This window comes from Platichthys flesus, chromosome 16, assembly GCF_949316205.1.
Source record: "Platichthys flesus chromosome 16, fPlaFle2.1, whole genome shotgun sequence".
NCBI lineage: Eukaryota > Metazoa > Chordata > Actinopteri > Pleuronectiformes > Pleuronectidae > Platichthys > Platichthys flesus.
Window position 1 is genome coordinate 4031661 of NC_084960.1, and position 23737 is coordinate 4055397.

At 44.1% G+C, this 23737-nt stretch overlaps 1 protein-coding gene across 1 annotated transcript; it reads right to left on the reverse strand.

Annotated features, from left to right (window-relative positions):
- On the reverse strand, window positions 1-23082 carry myo15aa (myosin XVAa). Its single transcript, XM_062407669.1, has 64 exons — window positions 23000-23082; window positions 22710-22773; window positions 22496-22605; window positions 22103-22177; window positions 20277-20367; window positions 20132-20137; window positions 19646-19749; window positions 19423-19486; window positions 19216-19329; window positions 18965-19126; window positions 18754-18867; window positions 18350-18408; window positions 18147-18270; window positions 17921-18016; window positions 17494-17625; window positions 17275-17400; window positions 17079-17156; window positions 16800-16957; window positions 16673-16718; window positions 16442-16566; window positions 16030-16147; window positions 15732-15907; window positions 15484-15568; window positions 15289-15342; window positions 15121-15202; window positions 14781-14911; window positions 14551-14646; window positions 14069-14304; window positions 13625-13815; window positions 13193-13265; window positions 12911-13102; window positions 12683-12798; window positions 12408-12502; window positions 11092-11227; window positions 9575-9639; window positions 9186-9323; window positions 9060-9120; window positions 8070-8217; window positions 7874-7967; window positions 7679-7799; window positions 7475-7590; window positions 7293-7352; window positions 7000-7075; window positions 6785-6900; window positions 6588-6706; window positions 6352-6493; window positions 6061-6172; window positions 5833-5907; window positions 5379-5581; window positions 4953-5077; window positions 4780-4843; window positions 4609-4681; window positions 4288-4361; window positions 4096-4178; window positions 3856-3986; window positions 3668-3762; window positions 3237-3314; window positions 2838-2934; window positions 2575-2735; window positions 2127-2260; window positions 1724-1857; window positions 1398-1531; window positions 890-1030; window positions 1-736 (listed from the first exon to the last, which is right to left on the reverse strand). The coding sequence occupies exons 1-64, from the start codon at window positions 23080-23082 to the stop codon at window positions 635-637; spliced, it is 6984 nt and encodes a 2327-aa protein (XP_062263653.1). The 3' UTR covers window positions 1-634.
- Between the last annotated feature and the right edge of the window lie 655 nt (window positions 23083-23737).

Consider the following 23737-nt stretch of genomic DNA (forward strand, 5'->3'; position numbering starts at 1 on the left):
ATATATATACAAATTGTACAATATATTTTATATAAATGTTTTTTCCTAGCGCTAAGTAAAAATAAGAACATTTTAAAAAATCCTATCAGAAATTAATGAAGAATTATGTCAAATCATAGGCATTCACTGATGTTGAAGTCTATGCACAATACAGGATCTTTGATGACTGGCCAAGAGCAGAAATTATTAGTTGATTAATTAATTAGTCAACAGGTTGATAATATTTATCATTTCAGCCTCTGGTTTTAAACCCTAACTCCTCCTAAAATTCTTGCTTCCAGCTTCACCAGGTGAATATGTGCAGGTTTTCTTTGGTCTTTTAATTCTAGCAAACTCTTTATGTTTAGTTTTTGGACCTATAAGCTCACAAATGAACTGGTTATTGGAATTTTTCAAAACAATCCATCAAATTAGAAAATAATGGGCAGATTGTTTGATGTATACTCTTATGGCCAACAGCATCACCATACATTCATCACATTGAAGAAATATTATCATTAAATATCAAAATATTCTATTTTTTAAAACAGAGGTAGATGCAGTGCATATAAGAGGCATACTGTGTGTGTGTGTGTGTGTGTGTGTGTGTGTGTGTGTGTGTGTGTGTGTGTGTGTGTGTGTGTGTGTGTGCGCACTATAGCAAGGTGATTTCGCTTGGTGGCAAGGTGAGTCTTTTTTCTCTGACTGACAACATGTTCTCCATGTGCATGGCAATGACTCGGCACAGCTCCAGGCCCTGGAGAAAACACACAAACACACACACAAAGACACACACAGAGAAAGAATCAACATAGTCTTATGGTAGGAAGTAATAACAAAACAAAGCACGTCTTCGAGCACCCCCATCCTCTCCTCTCTCTTTATCCCTGCGTCATGCACAGACACATACCTGCTCCAGCTGTAGTTGTGTGATGCGCTGGTTGAGCAGGTCCCCGATCATGATCTCCACGTACGGGTAACTGGAGCCTGAGGTCGGTCTCTGGGTGCGGGTGGACTGGACCTCCTTCAGAGGGAAACGCACCATGGCCTCCTAATCACAGAGTGCACACACACAAATAGACGTGACAGGAATGCAAACATACACAAAGTGACAGATGGATATGTAGAGTCAAAACATTGTTTATCGAGGTATTTGTTTGATATGTGGTTTATCAAGCTAAGGTAATGACAGGTTGAAATAAAACTGTATAACCAGCAGGAGGAGCCAAATAGTTTTTGAAATCATTAATTCAGTGGCTTGTTTTTGAGGTCAACACAAAGTCAAACGAGCACCTGGGCTGTTTCAGATTCCAACTATGACACACATCCAGCTGCATTGTGGGCATGAATCACACTATTACACAGACTTGGGTGGATCGTCTGCAACATGGGATTGTGGATGTTTGTCTGTCACGTACATGAGTGTCCTTGTCAAGGAAGTGGAGTCCGTTCAGATTTACAGCCAGGACGCACGGGGCGTGGATGGATGCAGAGCCTGAACTCTGGATGTAGAAGAAGGAGGAGCCGAACATGGGGAAGGCACTGACCAGCCCTGGGTAAAGAAAACACACCAAGACGTAAGATGTGACGAGGGATGAAGCACTAAAAACATTTCCCCTATTTGGGATTTAAATTTGTGTCTTTTCTTCTACTTCTCTTTTAATCATGCAAAAATGTATTAAAAAACGTTGGTGTCTATGGAGGCTACCGTCCAGTAGAGAACCACACTGAGCTGGGGTCTTACCAAGAAACTGTGCACGGGCCTGGTGTGGGTTCAAGGGCTGGACCTGCTGCATGTGTTGAGTTGTCATATTCAGCCAATGCTGTGAACCCTGTTTGCCGTAGAACTGCGGGGGGATGCACTCCTGCACGTCATGTCTAATAACAAACACAAACACACACACACACACACACACACACACACACACACACACACACGTTGTGTTACCTGTAAAAGCATCTGACATCCAAGCTAATTTACAAAGTTGTGCATATATTGTGTGAGGATGCACCTGTGTGTATGTGTTAATGTGTCTTTGTGAGTCCACTGTTTGACTCACAAGCACAAAAAGTCGGTAAAACTGCGGCGTATCCAACAAACAGGCTTTGGTTATGAATGCTGTGTGTGTAGGTGTGTGTATATTTACAGGGTGGGCAGGTAGACGGTGTCCTTGGCACGGTGCTGGAGCGCAGCCAGCCTGGCAATCTGCTGGAGATGCTGCTCACTGGCTTTACCCTGAGGAACCACACTCAGCAAGGCCTTCACGTAATCTGGCAAGACCTTGCACACAGAGACACAGAGACTGTTATCTTCTGTGATTTTTATGCTTCTTGTCATTTGCTACAAACAACATCAACCTGTGGTCAAGTCAACCACACACGGACACTCAAATTGCATGTTTCAAAATAAAGTTTTCCCACAGGAAACTTAAAGGATGTGGATTTGCTCTTCCCAAGGCACAGGAGCAGAAAATGGGATGGTAGCTCTGCGTTCAGGACAGCAGAGGTAAATCTCTGTGGTAAAATGTCTGACACTGCAGTTGATTAACCAGAAACAGGATATTCAGTCATACATTTAACAGTGTAGACCTGTACCTGGTTATAGTGCATGGTGACATAGAGTTCATTGTCCAGCTTGAGAGCCAGACTCCAGATGACTCTTCTGAACCACAGGCTGTAGTTGGCATCCACTGGCTCGGCCTCTGTGGCCACATCCAGGATGTACTCCCGTTTGTTCAGGGGACGCACGTTCTGACCTAAAGAGAAACGCAGGTCGGCGATGATCAACTTTTCAACGTGATAACTTGGATTTTGCCAAGAACATTTTAATTTCAGATCCTCGCCTCCAGCTGGATTACCTTTGTGTGTGACCAAAAAAATGGCATATTCATCCAACGCCTCCTCCCTGTGCAGCTCCATCTCAAAGCAAAGCTCCTCGATGACATCCAGAGATACCTGAAAGGAAAAAAGAAGATCGCAATGAGTGTATGGGGAGAGTGTGGCCTAGGGGATAGAGCGGGTGCTCTGCAACAAGAAGGTTGCCGGTTCGAATCCCACTCTATCCCATCTGCATGCCTAAGTGTCCTTGGCAAGATACTGAACCCCTTGATGGCCCCTCATAAAATGATGAGTGTTCTAAAAATGTAAGTCGCTTTGGATAAAAGCGTCAGCTAAATGACATGTAATGTAATGTAATGAGTAATGGCACAATCGAACAGTATGATTTAAATATGTGTGTGTTTGTGTGTCCCCCTCACAGAGCAAGTCTTGATCTTCAGGTGCCGTTCGATTCCCCCTGGCAGCAGGAACAGCTGTCTCTTGGAGCTCCGCCCAGCCTGCACACACGACCAATCAGAAGGAGAGTGTACTGCTATTTATAAGGAATATATAATTCGATTTTACATGTTATTCCATCTAGTTATTATTACCAGTGTCTGATATTTAGCAGGATTATGCAAAAAATACAGGACAAATTACCACGAAACTCTTTAACATAGTGAGATAGAGCAGTTTTCAAAATGTAGGTCTCAGAAAATAAGTCATGGGTCTTGATGAATCCATAGTTTTCAGTGTGTGTGTGTCTGTGTGTGTGTGTGTAATTAGCTGCAGATCCAAATTGAACATCCGGATCAAATGAATTCAAAAGTGTTTTCATGAGGGAACTGTTGAGAAGAACACAAAGACCAACCAGCATCGCTTTGAGTTCCATGCTGTTGGGATACTGCACACGTCCGCCATATTGAAAAGTCCTCCTCAGATTCTGCTCACAGGCCTTGGCAATACCTGTCAGGTAAGAAGAGCAGCCAGTAAACCCATCAGCTCCCTGATTAGAGCCCCTGATGGATGAATGGATAGATGCAAGGACGGCTTCTCGACCTTGGTACTGAACCCCAGGACTGGAACACGCATCCTGCAGGAACGTCAGCAGAAACGGCTTCATGACGTCTGAGCAGCGATGAAAGGACGTCAGGATGTAGAGCAGCCTCCATCCTCTCTGACAACTGTCCCTACACAAAGATACAAACACACAACTACAAATGAAAGGTTTTCTGCCGTGGACTGTGCAGGTACAGAGCTTCAGAACCAGTCAGCGTGAAACACGGAGAAGAGTCTTACGGTTTGGAGCTGGTGTTAGTGGTGACCTGCTTCATCACCTGGCAGTAGGCCTCATCCTTTATCAGGCCGTGGGCACCGCTCAACTATAGAGGATCAATTTGAGAGCATATTTATTTCTCTTCACGAGGGATCACATCATTTATGTGCCTCTAAAATATGTTAGTGAGAGAGAGTGTGTGTCTGAGTGTGTACCTTCAGTATAGTGGCGACCAGGTCCTGTTCATTCTGTCCCTTCAACGGGAAATCTCCCATGAACTTCATTATCGCTGGATAAAAACAATTATATATCATTAAAACTCCCCTGGACACAAAGATTATATCATATGTTACAGGAGGAGTCAGGGTTTCAGAGTTCATCTTAGTAGAGCGCAAACCTCAAGCTACAACAACCACATTTAAATTCACTAGATCCTGATGTTAATGTTGATCTGCACCAAGTGGCTCACAATCATATTTATCAGTCCTCTCCTCTCTCTCTCTTCTACATCCCTCGCTCTGTCACTCTCCTCTCACCTATGAAGATGTCCGCCGCCACTCTGTTCATCCCGCTGTCGGAGAAGTCGATCAGAGACTCCTGGATCGGAGACTGGAGCGACAAAGACATGACAAGGAACACAAATTTTTAAAGTTGAAAATGAAGTTGACAATTCAAATACAAGGGCTTTGTTTTGAAATGAACTTTACCTTGGAGAATTTGATCATGTCAACAGGGTCTTTGCCCTCCTTCCCCTTTTTGGCTTTCTGATCACTACTAACAGAATACAGGCAGCTGTCAGAAATGCATATGTGTGTGTGTGTGTGTGTGTGTGTGTGTGTGTGTGTGTGTGTGTGTGTGTGTGTGTGTGTGTGAGACTGACCTCCTGTTACTTCGGGCCACTCTGAAGTACTTCTTGGCAAACTCAGCGATATGGTACTGGCCGCCGTGCAGAGGCAGATCGTCCAGTTCAATGCTCAGACTGTCCCCATATATCTTATTTACTACCTAAAACACAAACACATGCATGCACACACACACACACACACACACACGTACACACACACGTACACACACACACAGAGAAAGCTCAGCAACAGTGCCGCTTTAAGGAAGACCAAAGATGTGATTATCTACAAAATATTTCCATTTCTTCAAACCAAAACATTCCAACATACTGTGTAAACACCAGCGGAACCATAATGTAGGGGTTTTATTCATGCTGAGATAAGTGTGTTATTCAAACTCGTTTCAATATTTGTAGTGCTCGTGATTCTTTGTCTGCTGAATGTGTGCGTGCACCACAAACCTCAGTGGAGAGGTCCAGCTCATGGGCAGCCACCGCTGACCCCAGGGCCACAGCGACAGCGGCCGAGGCGGCGACGTGTCCCTGTCTGTGTCGAGGCTCCACGCGCTCATCGGGCAGAACCAAGAAGTCCGGAGCAGCCACAGGACGGACGTACTCACTCGGAAACAATCCTGATTTTCCGTACACGGCCCCGAACCGCCAGCCTGTTTACACACAAAGACACACACACATATACCAACAGACACACACACCAGAAAATACAGCAACAACAGTCACTGGCAAGTTTATAAGCAAACACAGAAAAAGCCAGACAAAATATTTCTCAGCTTTTATGACAAAGACAAACAGCAAACCAATCATCAGCTATATCAAAATAAAAACACAAAGGTTTAAGTTCTGCTATAGAAACAAACCCCCAAAACAACACACACACAGAGCTTCAAACCCAACCCACCAAACTCAGGAGTGTCTCTCTTCAGCTCCTCCAGAAGCATGACCTTCTTCCTCACGATGCAGCCGTAACATTTACCTGAACACACACGTTTGCACACAGTGGCAGTGTGAAGCACAGAGAAGCAGACACACACACACTGTACATGACTCACAGATGCACGAGGCAAAGAACACAGGGCTGATATTGTGCAGCAGGTTTCATGTTCCATTGTGTTTCTGCGTGTCTCACCAGCCTCCAGTCCGTCCGTGTGCAGCAGCCTGATGATGTCTCCTTTGTGGAAGCTGAGCAGACTCCTGTCCTCTGTGATGTAGTTCCTCACCGCCACCACGTACTCTGAGTCCTGACACACACGACATGGTGACATCCATATAGAGTCATAGAGAGTAAAAGCTAAACTTGCTTTCATATGATTTAAATTGTGTCAGCAATGTTGTATACTTTCTATCTCTGAAAATGCAGCATAAGTATAAAGAAGCCAATCAAATCATCTTCAAACAAAGCAACACAAACCGGACCCACCTTCTTGAGCTCTGTGAGGAAGAAGTCGATCATGTGTTTGACCTGCGGGGCTTTGGCGGAGAACAGGATCAGCTTCTCGTTGGCCAGGTTGAACTCCAGCATGTTCTTCGAGGGAATCGACACAAACAGGATGTCCGAGTAGCTGCACAGGAAGTGACATGCAAAGTCGGGATGTCAGTGGGAAGTCGCACGGCTCGGCTTCAGGGCCCCCCCGGCCGATAATGTCACCGTCTCACCTGTAAGGCCTCAGCACTCTGAAGTAGTCTGAGGAAGAGGAGCTGCTCCTCACCATCTTCAGCAGCTTGATGCCTTTATGTGACACAGACAGCACCTGCACCCCTGTCCCCACACTGCCCTGAAACACACACACACACACTTGTTTGCACTTGTATCTGTTTTGAATTTGAACGCAGAGGAAGAGACAAGAACTCACAGATGCTGGAAAGAGGCGAGAGAAGTAGATTTCCCAGGAGTCTCGGGACACGGAGACGACTTTCTTCTTTATGCTCTCATCACTTGTTCCTGAAAGCTGGTCCACGTTGTTCTCCGCTGTCAAAGGGAACAAATGAAGAGTTGAGGATATCAAACCTTATGAGCTAAGTGACTGAAACCTGAACAAAAAGAGGTCAGAGGCTGAAGTGGACTGACCGAACAGAGCCTTCATCTTCTGTCTCTCCTCCTGAGTGATACGGATACAGGCCTCAGAGAAGGTGTCATGTACAACCTGTACACAAATACATATTCAGGAATGTTAATATAACATGTAACACATAGAACATTTAATTTATTCCTTTTTTATCAAGATCACAGGAAGAAAGTGTATTTTTCATGTAATTCTTTGCTAGTTTTGCTGAGCTTGACTTTGAAACAATAAATCCAAAAATAAAATTATAATAAAACAAATGCAGTGATAAGCAAATGTATTGAATACACAAATCAACCTGTCTGAAGATCAGATCCAGAGTAAGAGGATTGTTGAGCGTCTCTCTCGGATAGAAAACCTGTCGAATGAAAAACACCCACAGTGAAAATGTTCCCTTTGTGTTATGCAGGTATTTATGGGTGATTTGTTTAAAAAAAAAAAAAGGGTTACATGTGTGTTTGTGTGTGTGTGTAAATTCACCTCTTTTCTCATGTAGAGCTTCCAGGGGACATTGGAGTAAGTGTAATATTCATCACTGGCTTTGCTGTGGAGTTGAGTCTGAATGATCTCCTCCTCTACTGGCAACTCTCTGCAGACTGGAAACACAAAGACACACGCACACACACTGTCAACATGTTTTTGATGGAATTCTCATATATGTGTACACGCATGTGGAAAAGTCACCTGGAGGAGGCGCAGGACTCATGCTGGAGCTAGATGGCGCTGCTGGACGGGACCTGGTGGACTTGGCAACCTTAACGCCTCCTTCTTCTTTACGTTGTGAGGATTGAGGGTTCCTCTGAGACTGACACAGTAAAAAAGGTCAGATATTATTTGATGTTGTGTGTGGATTTATCTTTAGGAGAGGAGGAAGGTTACCGGCTGTGGTGGGTTTGTCATCTGGTCCTTCAGGATCTCCATAGCTTCACCGTGAGGGTCTGGCTTCTTTCCAAACGCCTTTCCATCATTTTTTCTACTCACATACAGGAATGTTAGTAGAACAGATCAAATACATCTCTTGGGCCTGTGCTATAAACGTGTGTGGAGTGTGTGTCTGTGTGTGTGTGTGTGTTACCTTTGTGGGGCAGGTCCAGTAGAAGTTGATGTGTCAGCAGGCTGGTGGTGCTTGATGATGTCTTTAATGTCATGGCTGGGATCCATACGCTCAGTGTTATTCACACGGGATCGGACCACGTCCTCGGGAGGGGGGCCACGTGTTGAGCCTGCAGTGTAAAGTTCTATTAAATCCATTCCTGTTCTGTTAGACCTTTTAATCTGTAGTCCAGTCTATCGTGCTTGAAAGGCTCTGCTCTTAATCTTTCCAATCTTTTCTATCAAATAGAAAATATTACAGAGGGAAAATAAAATTCACTCTTGGGATTCCTCAAGGGCCAATCCTGGAGCCATAATTATTCTCCATTTATAGTCTGCTGTTAGGTCAGATCATCAATTATCATAACGTAATATTTAATTGCTCTGCTGACGACTTTACATTGTTGGACTTCTCAAAACCTCCTTTAAACTTCATGACAATAAAACAACATAATTCAAATAGATGGCAATCTGGGAGCAATAACAATATATTTAACCAGTTGCAATAAGTTGTGGTTTATATTTGATTCTGGACGTAGTTTTGAGGACTGAGTAAAGAAACTCATCCCATCCTGTCTTCAAGTTAATCTCAGTCAACATGAATTATCACCTTTCACCCAGATGTAGGATCGGCCTTCATTTTCATTTTCATGTTGTTTAAGGTTTTATTAGAGAGTGAAAGTAAAGAGATGTTGGGGTAAAGGAGGAAGAAAGAAAGAAACATCCGCCAGTCTGACTCGAACCGAGGACATTGTGGCTCATGGCTCACGTCTTATATTTCAACAGTTGCCCCTTAAAGTGAAACCATTGGACCTCCCTCACATGCAGTCTCACATTTTAAATCGAATGATGTAGTCTTTCCATGCATTGGTATTTATCTTTCCACTCGTTTGGATTCAGGGAATCCAGACAAAAAAAAGGAAATTTACACCACAGCAAAAACTCCAGTAATAAACTTCAGTGTTAAACTTACTCCTGTTGCGTTGAACAGACGCAGGACCAGGCCTGTACGCTGACTCCTCCCCCTCTTTGTCCTGCAGAGAAGAGCGAGTTAAGCTATGTGTGTGTATTTTGGCAAAACGTGTGTTTGATTACTCACTGGACTGGGTGTGTAGGAGCGTTGCTGTGAGTGTGTGTGATGCTGGAAAGGTGGTGACTGAGGAGCCGGGGCGACGGGGGGGAAAGATGACAACATTTGCTGCTGAATCGCGATCGCTTGCATGGTCATCTGCTGAGCCTGAGACACAAACACACACACACACACACAATTATATCACTGTCATGTGACTGTTCAGTGAGGAGTACAATGTTAATGTTTATCAGCTTGTCTACTTGTAATTTTCATTTTAATTGAACTACACATTAGAAACACTTGTTGTGTGTGTTTGGAAAAGTCTATAAAATCCGAACAGACTAGTCACTCTGATGAGGGCCAGTGTGATCGGTGTGTTTTGTGTGAGTTGTTGAGAGAGAGGATGTTTGACGGACCAGGATGATGGCTTGCTGGTTGATGATGGCCTGCTGCTGCTGAGACATGACTGTCTGCTCTGACCCTGGAGAACACAAACACATAAACACTCCATGTGATGACAATGATTTAGTTTTAGAGAAACTTCCACAGTCCACCGCAAACGACCTCGTGAACTCATCCACTTCAACCAAAGCACACAGGACCACCTGTACCATAGATGTCATAGCACCTGATATCGATTTTTCATTATATTTATTTATCGTAACCTCCTCATGCCCACATGCTTCAGGCCAAACATGCAGGGAAAACCAACGCACACCCGTCTGCTGTACCTGGCATACCGCTCATGCCAGACAGGCCTGGGACTACAGGGGCCGCTGGGAGTGAGGGCACCCCCGAGACACCGGGGGCCACGGTGACCCGGGATGCTGCTTCAGCATCTCTGTCAGCGGGGGGGGAGGCAGCAAGTGCGTGAGTGGGTGACACATGTGGGGCAGGATAAGGCTGCGGGTGATGGTGGTGTTGGGGACGGTTGTATTGGTGGTATTGTTGCGGCTGCTGCGGTGGCTGCTGCTGGTGTTGTTCGTGGTGATGGTGGTGGGAGGGGATTGGCATGGTGGGGATGGGTGGCATCATTCCTCCTGCTACTGGAAGCACTGGCACAGCTTGAGGAGCAGCGGGCAGGGAACAGGGGGAGAGTTAGGAACTGTCTCTGTTTGATGTTGACCTATTGCCCTCGTAGCAGAAGAAATATCTTACAAATATTTAACTAAAATAACTTCATCGTTAAAATTAAAAACTGTGATCAAATTGAATTGTATTAAAGTATAAACTGAAGAGAGTGACCCCAGCACATTATTGCATGAGGTGGTTTGAGGGACATGAGAGTGTGTGTGGGGGGGGGAGACTGAGAGGGAGCCATGTCTATAGACGGGCACTAAAGAGTCTGTGGTTACAGTGAATGGCTGCTGATGCATTATTGATGAGGTCAGACGGCTCATTACAGCCTCTAAGAGACAGATTAACGTCGGTCAACTGTACATCTGAACCTTTACACCATAGAGTGTGTTTTACCCTTCACTGTTAAACCATATGGAAATAATGACAGCAATTACAATAAATATATATATTTATATTTATATGATATAAGAAAGATTTCCTTTTTGATTTCTGTACTTTAATCAATTGTTTTGATGGATTTAAACATACTAATCCCAAACCTTAGAAAGTTTACACTCACAAAAATGTTTTGCCTAAAAATGCAAAGTTTATCACATAAGTTCAATTTAAAGTCACATTTAATGAAGAGTTTTCTATTAAATTGAGTTGATGTTAATAAATAAAATAACTTTAATTAAAGAAGAAAGAGTCGAATAGAAGAAAAATGGGATAAACAAATATTGAATGGATGAAAAAATACATTGGTTAACAACATGCAGCTGAAAAATAGAAACTATAAACGGCAAAATACAAATCCAAAGAAAAACTGCATGACAATGAACGGAAACACTTTAACATAGGAAACACACTTTACCTCCAGGGTGTATTCCTGGTGGATAAGGCCGACTGGGGGTCGCAGGGCTCTCCCCCTCTCCTCTTCCTCCTCCTGTGATGCCAATACCTCCTCCTCCCTTCATCCTCGCCGTCAAACTTCCCGTCTTTTCCATGTCCTGGTGGGCAGAGAGAAGCCAGTGACAGAAAGTCAGCAGGGCGAGAGGGAAGACTGTAGATGCTGAAAACGTGGAGTTTGAGAGACATGGGGAGTACGACAAAAAGGCTGTGTATACAGAGAGAGAGCGGGGGGGGGGGGGGGGAGAGAGGGAGACTACGGGAGACCAGAGAGAGGGAGTGTGTTGAACAGGTTGATTCGTAGCCTCTCTGCGTGAGTCAGAAACTGAATACACCCCAGGAAGTACACGCTGGGTGAAAAGCTCCACACATACACAGGCACACACAAAGAAACTGTCTGAAGAAAGAAGCAACATAGACAATCTGACTGTCTACACACAGCAAAACTAAATTATGTTTAATGAAATTATAATAAATGAAATAATACCAGCAAAGACGCAGGGAAAGACTCCACAACAACAAGGTGTATATCTTATCTCCAGATATGGATATTCATGTTTTTTAAATATAAAACAGTGAGAATTTCTGCAGCACCAGATCTACTTTCTACATTTCTACTCCTTGTGACCGTTTTCTTTTTTGTCTCGTAGTAATAAATAAACTGTGGAGATCTAATGAGATGGTTATAAAACTGCCTGCGTGTTGTATAGTAACCTAATCCCCCCCCGTCTGCTCCATTCATAAACAAACAAAAGCAGTTGTTCACATTTTCCCTCCGTCCATCGATCAGCAGCTCACACGTTTAGAGGCGGAGCTTGACGTTACACTTTTAGGGTCCCTGCATATGTCAGAGGGTTAAAACACACAAGATGGAAAATGTGTTGCTTTCATATATGTTGTATTGTTGTGTTTTTCTTTTCTCATAATAATTCCAACCCATGATGTAGGTTTTTGAATTCACTTCCAACCTCTTTTATTTCCAAGAGAATTTTTGCAGAAAGTAAAAGAAAAGTAAAGAAAAGTAAAAAAAAAAAAAAAACGTTGATTGAACTTGAATATCTCAAGTCATGACCCAACTTTGAGCTGATTAATAAAGTTAAGTTGTGTCTACTATGAGGAAGCAACCGTGTTCTGCAGTTTACGAGCCAACTGATTAATTCATGAAGTCATTTGAGCAACAAAGTTTTTTCCGAAGCAGGAGGGAAAGCGCTTATTGCAGGTGAGTGTGTGTGTTTGTGTGAGTGTGTGAGTGTGTGAGTGTGTGTGTGTGTGTGTACTCACTGCGCTGCCGTCTGACAGCACGGGGTCAAACAGACTGTCCAGGTAGCGATCCATTCCTCTCTGAGTCTGACCGTCACTCAACGCATCCGACTCCACTGGACACACACACATGGAGCAGAGAGGCTGTAAGGATGTACTCTACAGTCTGAACTAAGAAACCACAACTCACATACTAGAAACACATCCTATGCACCCCCAACCGTGATACTTCTGTGCATGTTTGTATTCATCTATGCCATCAGTTAGGGATATATATACATGTGTAGTGAGTGTACCATGACTGTGGTAGCCGTCAGAGTCTGGCAGGCTGTAGGCCGGTCTGCTGCTGCTGCTCAGAGGAAAGGACGGAACCAGCTCCTCGTCTGAGTCGAAGCCGCCGCCGACCAAAGCACTGAGACGAGGGGAGAGGTGAATTATTCAGAGCTTCATTCATTTCTCATCCATGGCCCGGTTTTTGTGTGTGTGTTAGTGTGTGTGTGTTAGTGTGTGTGTTGTGCACTGACAGGCTGGTATTGGCCCGGACTCTGGCCGGGTCGTCGGTGCTGATGACAAAGTAGCTCTTCTGCTTGGGGAAGTCCGGCGGCAGCTCCAGGTCTGAAACCAGGTCCATCACGTAGTCGTGACCCGCTAACTCCACCCACTGGCCGTGCTCCTTCATTAGAATCGAACTCCCCCTCCACCAGTCGGACACGCCCCTGCAACACCATCCAGGTCAACTAACTTTTATTCACAAATTAAGTAATATAAAATGGTCCAGGAGATGAATGAGTGACTAATATCTGCACCTGTGGCGCAGGACGTCTCCTGCTAAATCCTCTCCTCGAGTCCAGGAGTGGACGGGACACAGGAAGGACCCCCCTGCAGAGAGACAGCAAACATCCAGACGCTTTTTAACTTCCATTGTGGTTTTGAAACCACACAGATTGTTATCAGAAGGCAATAAATGGTGCAAGTCAAAGGAAGAAAGCCCTGAGTGCACCTGACACTGACTGGCAATAAATTATCAATGGTAAGTGGTTGAAACTGATCCGGCCCATTAAAGCTGATGCCAGCAGTCCCAAGCACTTCTCTTTTCAAACCGAAGGAGAGAAGGACGATTCTCCTTTAGTCTGAGATACGTTCTACATGCTACATGTGAAGAGGAAAAGTAGTGTGCAGCTTATTTGCAGTTGTTCTGGCATCACACACAAACTTCATAAAGTGTTGTTAGGGCTCACCATCAAAACAGTGCACGTGCAACACCATGTTGGCCTTTTTCCGATTGGCCGTCCACTCCAGCAGCGCGAGCGGATAGGTCCTCGCAGTCTCGGGGGTGGAGCCGGAGCCTAATTGTGTTTTCTGATTGGCTTGAATGAGTCTGTGTTGAAGCAGCGCCTGGCAGCCTACAGGGGCATGGTCCGAGACAAACCTGTGGGGGGGGGGGGGGGTTCAGACGATGTTAAATTGCCCCTTCAACCACTTTCCCTTCAAGTTTTACATTAAAGTTTACATGAAGATTTAAAACTGGAAACCTTTGTGTCAGATTTTAGGTAAGAAAATGTTAATCAAAGTTAATTTGAGTTATTTTTAAAACATACATTCAGCCTTGTATAAAGATTTAGGGAAATATTTGTAATCTTCTATTCACACGTATATAATATATCTATATATATATATTATACTTCAGTAGATATTTGTCCATCTTGGGCGACGGGGCGAAGCTGCAGACACAGGCCGACAGCAGCAGCCAGCCTCTCTCAGCGTTCTCGGAGTTGACGTTCCTCCACACCTGGTTGACCACCTGAGACAGGATCTCGTCCCTGAGCCCCGGAGACGTGAGGCCCCTTTGGATGATGTAATTCCCAAACATGTTTTCCTGCGCCCCGTTCAGATGAGGGTCCCCCATGAATCGTAATACCTGAGGAGAACAAAGCGCAGACAGGCACCGTTACGAACAGATATGATATGTGATACCAGGATTTTTATGTTTTGTTTTTATGATATGTTTGAATTTCTGACTTTCTGGGACACACAACCAAGTTATAATAACAAAAACAGAGAGGATGGCAGTGTGTGAATCTGTATCGTAGTAAATCCATTTAACTCCAGATTCATGGGTTAATGACGTTTTAAGAAAAGAGTTTATAAAAAACGGGCAGCCGACCATGATGAAGAGCTCCAGAGCCTCCCCTGTGAGATCCTCCTCTACTCGGGTCAGGGGTGAGTCCAGAGGGGCCGTCAGCATCCCAAACTTTGGTTCCTACAGAGTAAAAACATCACTGTTTTTATTAGGAAGTACATTGTGTAACAGCTTATAAGGAGAACAAAAAGCACCATGTATCTGCGGTCCTGAGGCTGACTGCAGAACTGTCAGTGCACTGATGCCCGTCTCACCCTGAAGTAGATCTGCACGAAGCGGTAGAACGGGAAGTTGTTGATGTCCAGCGGCATAGTGAGTTGATTCTCCTCCTGAATGTGAGGAGCCTGGAGCAGAGCCAAACAGTCCGAGTGCAGCTCCCTCCTGACTAGAGTGAGCAGGACACACAGGAAACATGCAGGAGCCTTGTTCTTTTAATGTGTGTTTATGTGTATTAGTATTTTGTATATTTACACAGCTCTACTATTGCTGTTGAAGTTGACACGATTACCGAGCATAAAGTTGATCCAAAATTAGAAGTTAAAAGTACGTTTAGTCAGATTTATGTATCTGACCCTGTGCTGAGCATCTCCTCACCTCCTGCTGTCTGCAGTAAAGCGCCCAGCTCTGCAGGGATCAGCAGGTGTGTGACGTTCACCACCTCCCTCTTGGTCAGCTCCTGGAGGAGTTAGAGGGACTGTGAATTCAGAAAGTCTCTCAGACAGAAACATGGATGAGTAAATCCCATGCCGGTGTCCATCTCACCTTCTCTCTCCTCCTCCTCTCCTCATCAGTTTTCCTCTGGGCTTCAAACTTCATCTGCAGCCAGATCACACAAATAACAAGCTGAACATTAATGTGAACAGTTATCTGCCCATCAACACACGTGTCAGACAGGTCAGGTTTCCTCTTGCACTAAACATGAAAACACAGTGTCATTTAAAACCCTGCTGCATGTACCTTGATGTATTGCTTGCGGTTGACATACATGTGGACGAGGGAGTGGAATCGGACCAGACTCTCCCTCATATTCATATAGCGCCTCCTAGAGGACAAACCAGTATTTAGGTACAATGAAGTATAATATCTCACTTAACACAAGATGTGATGATCTCAGTCCTGAGAAGCTATTGTGCAGACGTGCTACAGAAGTCACAGTGGCATTGTTTCCATTGATATTTTTGACATTCATATAGTTTGTATGTCACCTCATGAGGAAGCCTCTGCACTGCGCCTGCAGCCCGATGATCTTTTTTCGAAAGGCCACAAAACGTTTCCTGACGAAGAACATGCGGGTGTAACGCTGCAGAGTGAGAGCGGCAAGATGTCGGGACCGCTCCCGCTTACACTCCAGCTGCTGGTAGATGTCCTCCTTCAGAAACATCTGGCACACACACAAGCATTTGTGTCATTTTCATTCATAATTTAAACCATAATATCCATCAATCAGATAAAAAATGGCAGCTCTTACTCAACACCATGACACAAAATGCAAGAGGATCTCACCTTTGTGACACCAACGTGAAAAGACCCTGGTCGGAGGGGACACAGTTTATAGAGCATTATCACACAGTTTTCTCCAATTGCAGCTGGAAGCTCTCGAATCCCCACCAGAGACTTATACCTGGGGACGACACACATTCACATGCACAGACACGGGTTATTAAAATAAATATTCAGATAGATTCAGAAGCGGTAACAGATGTATTTCTGATCCATCCTGCAAAAACACAATGGCCCTTAGTCACCAATCAGACTTCAGGAACTACCTGAAGATTTTGTTTGTGTATAACATGAAACGCACATATGTTGAAACCTCCTCTGTGTTTGTGTATTTTGCAGCCTGGTGTGTATTAAACCGTCATTAGAGTGACAGCGGTGCGGCTGAAGGACTTAGAGCTAAAGCGGGCGTGGCTACCTGAACAGGAAGACATAGAATGGCATCCTGACCGGATATCCCTCCCTGCGGATCCGGATGGTTTCCAGGACGCCAGAGTGCCGCAGCTGGCCGCTCACCAGGTCGTCTTCCATCACACCTGGCAGCTGGACACAGATGAATGAATACACATGTGAGCTCACTAGTAAAAAACATGATTGGCATTACCTACATCTAAATATCTATGTGAATATAAAATTATAACCAATCTACCTTCATGTTATTTGGCTTGATGCAGCGGACGAAAAAAGGGTTGCACCTGAAATAGAAGAATAAACTAAATGAGTTTGATGAATTTAGAGGAAATTACTGCTTGATACTAATTTAAACTCTGCTTCACCTCTCCATCTTCTCCACCAGCTCCAGCAGGGACTGTTGGAACTTGTTGCTGACGGTGGGCGCTTGGTATCTTCTGGTGACGGTGCTGCTCTTCCTCATGTGACCTCCTCTCTGCTGACCCACGAGCTCTGCGTGAGCCACGAACAGATTTGACACCATCTAGACACACACACGAATACACACAACATCCACACATGAAAGGGTCCAAATGAATTATTCACAGGAGAAAACGTTTTCCACACAGGCTGTACATCACGTGAAGATGCTGCTCTCCTCTCACCTTGTTCCTGCTCTGGATGAACAGATCCACGACGTCCTGTCGGACCTGGTCGTAGTTCTTATCCAGGAACTTGTAAACCTGCGTTGATCACGTCGCAAATTATATGAAAATATATATTTATATTTCCGCTTGTTTAACAATTTGAATAAACTGTTCATGTGTGAGTGATGCATTGATCCAGAGAGGAGCTGCTCACCTGGTAGGTGACCCGGCCGGCGAAGTGCCTGATGGTGAACTGTGGGAGGGGCATCTTTGGCTTCATGTACAGTGGGCTGGTGCCGTGGTGATAGTGACACTTCTGGAGGAAAGTGTGGTCTGTCGCCTGGGAAAAAAAAAAAATAACTAGAATCTAGGTGACATGTACAATGATTTGTCGCCTGTCGCAGATGTGTGAATGTGACTCCGCCCCCCTCACCTGCGGGAAGCAGCTCTGATCATCCAGGATCCTCAGTATCCCATGAGGCTTAGCGGCGATGAGGTCGATGCAGGGCTGATTGTCGTTGAAGGGGATGTTCTGCCAGGGGATCTGCTCCCTGCTGTACTCCTCCTGTGACGGGACCACAGTCAACACCACGTCATGTTCAGTTTACCATGTGACTTCCTGCACGCCATCTTAGACCAGCCGATCTTTAGTTTATTTACTGTTATGTGATTCCATGTTTCAATCTGATGTCTATTTAATTTTAATTTCATCCTCTCGTGAAGCACATTTACTAATGGTTTCATGCCACTAATTGAGATCATCATGTCTGTAAGTGTGAATGCAAACCACTTGTGTGCACGTGCATCAGAAACGTGGACGGTGTGAGTGAGCGTCCCCACAGGTGTGAACGTGGTCTCACCTGTTCCTCCCTGAAAATGATCCTGTTGAAGAAGAACTGCAGGTACTCATTTGCATAATTGATGCAAAGCTGCTCAAAGCTGTTGTAGGCCAGATCCTGTTGTAGCACACACACACATAAACACAGAAACACACACAGCTGGTGATTCGTTATGTCTCATCTACACGTCTAAAGAGCGATTACACTGAATACAAACATATACGCCATGGCCATTAGAGTCACTGACCTCAAATCCGTAAATGTCCAGGATGGAGATGGAGAGGGTGTGTTGGCGAGGGTACACCTGAGCGTTGATCCTCTCTGTCAACCAATGGAAGAGCAGCGAGTACAGGATCTTGGCAACAGCATCTCTGGAGAACACAGATTTTTGTGTGAGAGACACGTACACAGATATTCAGGTTGTGTCATGGAGCAGGAGCTGTCTCTCACCTGGCATCAACAGCACTTTCTACCGTCAGTGGAGTGTAGATCTTGTCCCTCATCGTCTCCTGTGGATAACATCAGAGGGTTAAACAGTACAGCAGCCATTATTTTATATAAAGGGAAAAACTATGGACTATCTTAACATCATATTATATTTTTATTTAAAAAAACTCAAATCGTCCTTATGACCCGTTATGAAGTTTGTTTTTATGGACAACTTAGATCTGTATATTTCCTTGTGACTGTAATCAACTCCTTCATCTCCTAAAATACTTCAAATACTATTTGAGTATTTCATTTTCAATATATATCTGTAATTTACCAAAACTTTAGTTTCATTTAAAGCTGCTCTATATCTTATTGTGTGAGGATGAATGGATGTATATGCACATGAGATAAAAGTGACTGACTGTGACTTTGAAGGTGACGGCTTTCTGAAGTCCCTCTGGAGAAATGAGCAGCAGCTCCGCCACCACTCTGATCTCCTGAGCGCTCACCACTGTCGCCACCTCCTGGCCATCAGCCTGTATGGCAGCAGGCAGAAAGGAAATTACATCATCTCTCCTCCAAAAGCAAATCAATCTGCTCTCATCAATCTCAACACTTGGAATAAAATATGACCTCATGTTTCTGAAAGTAGACATTGCCCAGGTGCAGTATGGAAGAAAGAACCCTAAAGATGGCCGACTGGTCATCAGGGGTGAAGTGGAGGATCTCCATGGCAGCGAGCAGACGCAGGAAGTCTTCTGCATCATTCTTTCCCGTTATTCCACAATCGCCTCCCTGGACAGACGGAGCCATCATCCCATTAGAATAAACATCTGTGAACTGAATGAACGTATCAACACCCTGAGGCAGATTCTCTCCTCTACCTGGTTGAGGTAATAGTAGGTCTCGGCCTCTTGCAGATAGAAAGCCTGCTTCTGCGGCGGAGGGAGACCTGCCAACATCTCGTAGAAGATGTGATAGTTCCTCTCATCTTTGGCCTGAAAGGGAATTCAATAGATCACCTCAAAACTTTGATATACGGACAGTACAATGAGAAGTGGTGGACGAGAAAAACAAAGTAAATGTGTCACCTGGAAGACGATACGAGACTTCTCCAACAGATACTGAGAAGTTATGGCACCACTGATCACACCACTGGAGGAAGAGAGAGAGAGGGAGAGAGAGAGAGAGAGAGAGAGAGAGAGAGAGAGAGAGAGAGAGAGAGCGAGAGAGAGACAGGAGGGGTTAGAGGGTTAGTTTAACAAGAGAAGGATTGAGATTAAAAGACAGACCATAACTTCATTTCATACTCACTTCTCCAGAAAGATCTCTATGTATTTCCCGAAGCGACTGGAATTATCGTTCCGCACAGTTTTGGCATTTCCAAAAGATTCCAGCAGAGGAGCTGCCTCAAGGATCTACCAAGGTTTAAACAGACAGTGAAATCATCAGCTTTCATCAGGACACGGCCTTTTTTAACAAAGTGCTATTGTTTAAAGTTAGCTGGTTAATTTATATTCGGTTTTACAACACTCCACATTTGCATTCACATTCATCCCAATAAACCACGTCCAAAGAAAACTGTCTCTGGCATAAATCTTTGGCTTTTGCTAAAAACCACAAGTTGTTCCTGCATCAAACACAATCACACTGAAAACCATTTAATGTCTATTTAAATAAAACATTAGATCATAGTGAATATATCCACACATCACTGCAAAACACAGCGACCTGCTATTCTTATGGTCATAAGTGAGGATGAGTTGAAAAGGTAAAAGTACATGCAGGGAACCCCACTACCTCAATCTGCCACCGGGGACAGCCATCGGAGAAAAAGACAAATACAAAATTAAAAAACACAAAGAGTTATTTGTTGTGTGTGTCTGGATGTGGATTATGTATACGCCAGAAGTTTGTGTTTGTGTGTGTGTGTTTGTGTGTGTACCTGTTGCGCAAGGTTGCATTTATGATGTATTGCTGCTAGGTATCGAAGAACTAGCTTGGTGGCCTCGGTTTTCCCCGAACCGCTCTCCCCACTGAAACACAGTTTGAAACTCACTTTATAGAACACAAACCAGTATGACTGCACAGTGCATATTAAGTATGTCAGAGAAACTCAAAATCATTGAATTGGCCATTTCCTCAAAAACACACATCGGGGCAAAAACAATGCACTAATTTTGGCTTCGCTGACGTGCAGAGAAAATATTTGTACATATTTTTAATGATAAATACCTATTTGGCTTCTCATGACAGAACTAATGCCAGTGTCAACTTTCTCAGTTTACATAATGGGCTGCAAAAGTGAGACAAGTTTATCTGCTAAAAGATAAACTGGAGTAAAACCATGTTGAGGGCAGAGTGTGAACATTATCCGCACTGTGAGCATCATTACACTCTTTTAATCACCTGCTTTTAATCACTTAGGGTTTGCATTGTCTTCTGCTGCTGGAGTGTTTGTGTTAGTGATGTGAAACCACACTAATCTTGAATTACACCAGGCCCCAGTTCCACTTTTGCATTTAACCACCTGAAACGCTCTGATGCACAAACACACACACACACACACACACAACCACAACCACACACACACACCTCTGGCCCAAAGTTACATAATGGTGGTACTTAGTGTTAAGTTGTTGGCATCAACTGGGTGTGTGTGTGAGTGAGTGTGTGTGTGTGTGTGTGTGTGTGTGTGTGTGTGTGTGTGTGTGTGTGTGTGTGTGTGTGTGTGTGTGTGTGTGTGTGTGTGTGTGTGTATGTGTGTGTGTGTGTGTTTGACTGGCACCTTGACAGACCACACTCCAGAGTGCGGTTTCAACTTGTGGGTTAAGTTAGCTCAGAACCGGGCCGTTGCTGGTCACTGTACACCAGACCTCGGTTACCCCTTAACACGGTGACGCACACACAAACACAGGTTCCGCACACGTGCACTTGGACACACATACACGTCTGAAACATTACCTGCTCCCGGCCCAGACCTGGCTGGGCTTTCCTTACAGGTGTCTCCTTCCGCACACAGCTAGAGTGATCCAGGTGTGTGCCAGTGTGCGTAGATGTATCTGTGTGTTATCTATGCTTGTTTAAAAAAAACACACGTCTATGTACAGGCGTGTAGATGTACTACACATGTAAGGACCCAAAATGTTTTTTACATCTTGAGTTTGATATAAATTGACTTGTTGTCTGTGAGTGTAAGTTTGTGCGGTCGCTCCCGGAGCCAATCGGTTGTGAGGCATAGCGATGCCTGAGACAGACAGAGGAGTGAGGTATGGCTCTGTCTTAAGTTTGCTGGCCAGTAAACCACAGACAGACGCTCATGAATTTACAAACACTAATCCACCTGAAGATGGAATCCAAGACACCAAGGTTAAACCAACACAAGGCAGTGGAGGTTTGCTCATGTTATACGACAACAAATATATTGTAGCTGCACAACGAAGATGCATAGATAAAACTTCAGTCTGCAATCAGGTACGACTAAAATACATAGTAGTTAGATGTACATGTGTCAGTACTAGGAAATAAAATTGAGTTCAGGAGAGTTTTTCTCTCTTTGTAGAAATATAAAAACATATTATTATTATAACAATGTAACCACTAGGTTTGATCCACTTTCATTGATGTGTTATTTACCTTCAGCGAGTTTTCACAAATATAGTCACATTATTTCAGATGATATAGTGAAAAGGACAATATGTGTCATAAGTAGTGATTCAAAAAGGCAGAAGAGAGAGGAATTGAATGAGGATTACAGGTGCAGCCTCTTACCTGATTATTATGACCTGGTTGTGTTTGGCATCCATCATTTTGGAATGAGCAGCATTTGCTATGGCAAACAAATGCCTGAAGAAAATAAACTTTGATTACAACACAGTCAAAATCATAGCTCTCTAAGTCAAATATTCGTTCTATCCTAAAATCCTTGTCTCGTTTTAATTGATATAAACCTGATTACTTTCTTTACTTATAGCACGTAGTCATCCTATCGTCCATTTGATTACAATAGAGCCAACTAAAAGCTTTCAAATACAACACGTTATCTTTACAGTGCCGATAAACTCAAATGGATCTTTTCAGTTGGGCTCTATTTAAAAGGGGTTTCATTCAGTTTGGCAGTTTTAAATTAACTGTCCCCACAGTTTGAGAGTGAACATTACTCACGGAGGATTCTCTCCCAGCGCCCGACCCTTGTACTGCATCACCACGTCCGTCCCGTAAATATTGTACATCTTATATGGGTTCACAGACACCAGAATACTACCTATGTACGTCTGAACAGCAACAGAAAAAAGAGAAACAAAGTGATGGATTCGTAAAGGCACACATAAACTGCTCAGATATGGGTGTTTGATGTGAGTTCTCTTCAGATACTTACATATATGAGTTGTCTCTCAAACCTTTTCCTCAAATTCAGCAGGACAGTTCTCTCATGCATATCCCTGGACAAAGCATTCAAGCAGATTATTAAAAGATGTGACAGAACAATGCAAATCACAACTTTGCATGTTCGAGCTGCACTGAATTTATAATTGGCCTTGGTGATTCTTAATTGTCATGTTTTTGAAGCTTTAAAACCACATGTTCTCTATAATTTATTAACGAAATATGAGTAACATTGACTTCAGTCTGACAAACAGAACTCATGTGTATATGTTCTGTACTTACTCTAGCTGCGTCATATCCTCCACTCCGTCTTGCTCTCCTTGCTCCCGATGAGCCATGGTGGGCAGGCTTCTGATTGAGAACATCTAAAACAAATACATACTCCAAAATCAGGATATTATTCATGTTCATTAACCACCACAAAATGTTTACACACACAAAATGCTCGTTTCCTTGCATGGAATTGTTGATTCTCTTTTGCTTTGAGTTGTTCTATGGTTGTTAGCAGACAACCTGTTTGCCTGCACCTCACCAAAGAAATGTTTGCATATTTTTCCTTCATCATACATTGCTCTTTCAAAAAGTATCAACACTAATAACACAGGTCTCCTCCCTCACTTGCAATTGTGCAAACAATACTAAAGGTTTACAGAAAAGTGAATGTTGTGTGTCAACGTGCAGTGTGAGTCATTCAAAATGTTTACCTTGTCAAACCACTGCCCCTGTGGTTCCCCCTCCCTGCTGAGATTCCATTCCCCTGATTCATGCCCCGCATTCCCCCGGTCCATCATGCTGTGGGGCTCCAGCAGCTCCCCATCTCTATACATGGACCACTTATTGAGGTTCTGCACCGTCCCGTGAGGTAGAACCCTCTCTGCATCCCACACGTCCACATCTTGCTGCATTTCCAAGCCTTCAGCTCCAGATCCCTGTGCCCAGTGCTGTTCTGGTCCAGATCCCTGCACCTGGGGTGATACTACAGCATATGAGGAGGGGAGGCGGTAAGAGGCCTGTCTGAGA

Coding starts and splice junctions, on each gene's coding strand:
- myo15aa (XM_062407669.1), bottom strand. CDS start 23,082: ATGTTCTCAATCAGAAGCCTGCCCACCATGGCTCATCGGGAGCAAGGA. Junction 7,968..8,069: donor ACTGGACCTGCCCCACAAAG/GTAACACACACA, acceptor GTATGTGAGTAG/AAAAAATGATGGAAAGGCGT. Junction 5,582..5,832: donor GAGAGACACTCCTGAGTTTG/GTGGGTTGGGTT, acceptor GTGTGTAAACAG/GCTGGCGGTTCGGGGCCGTG.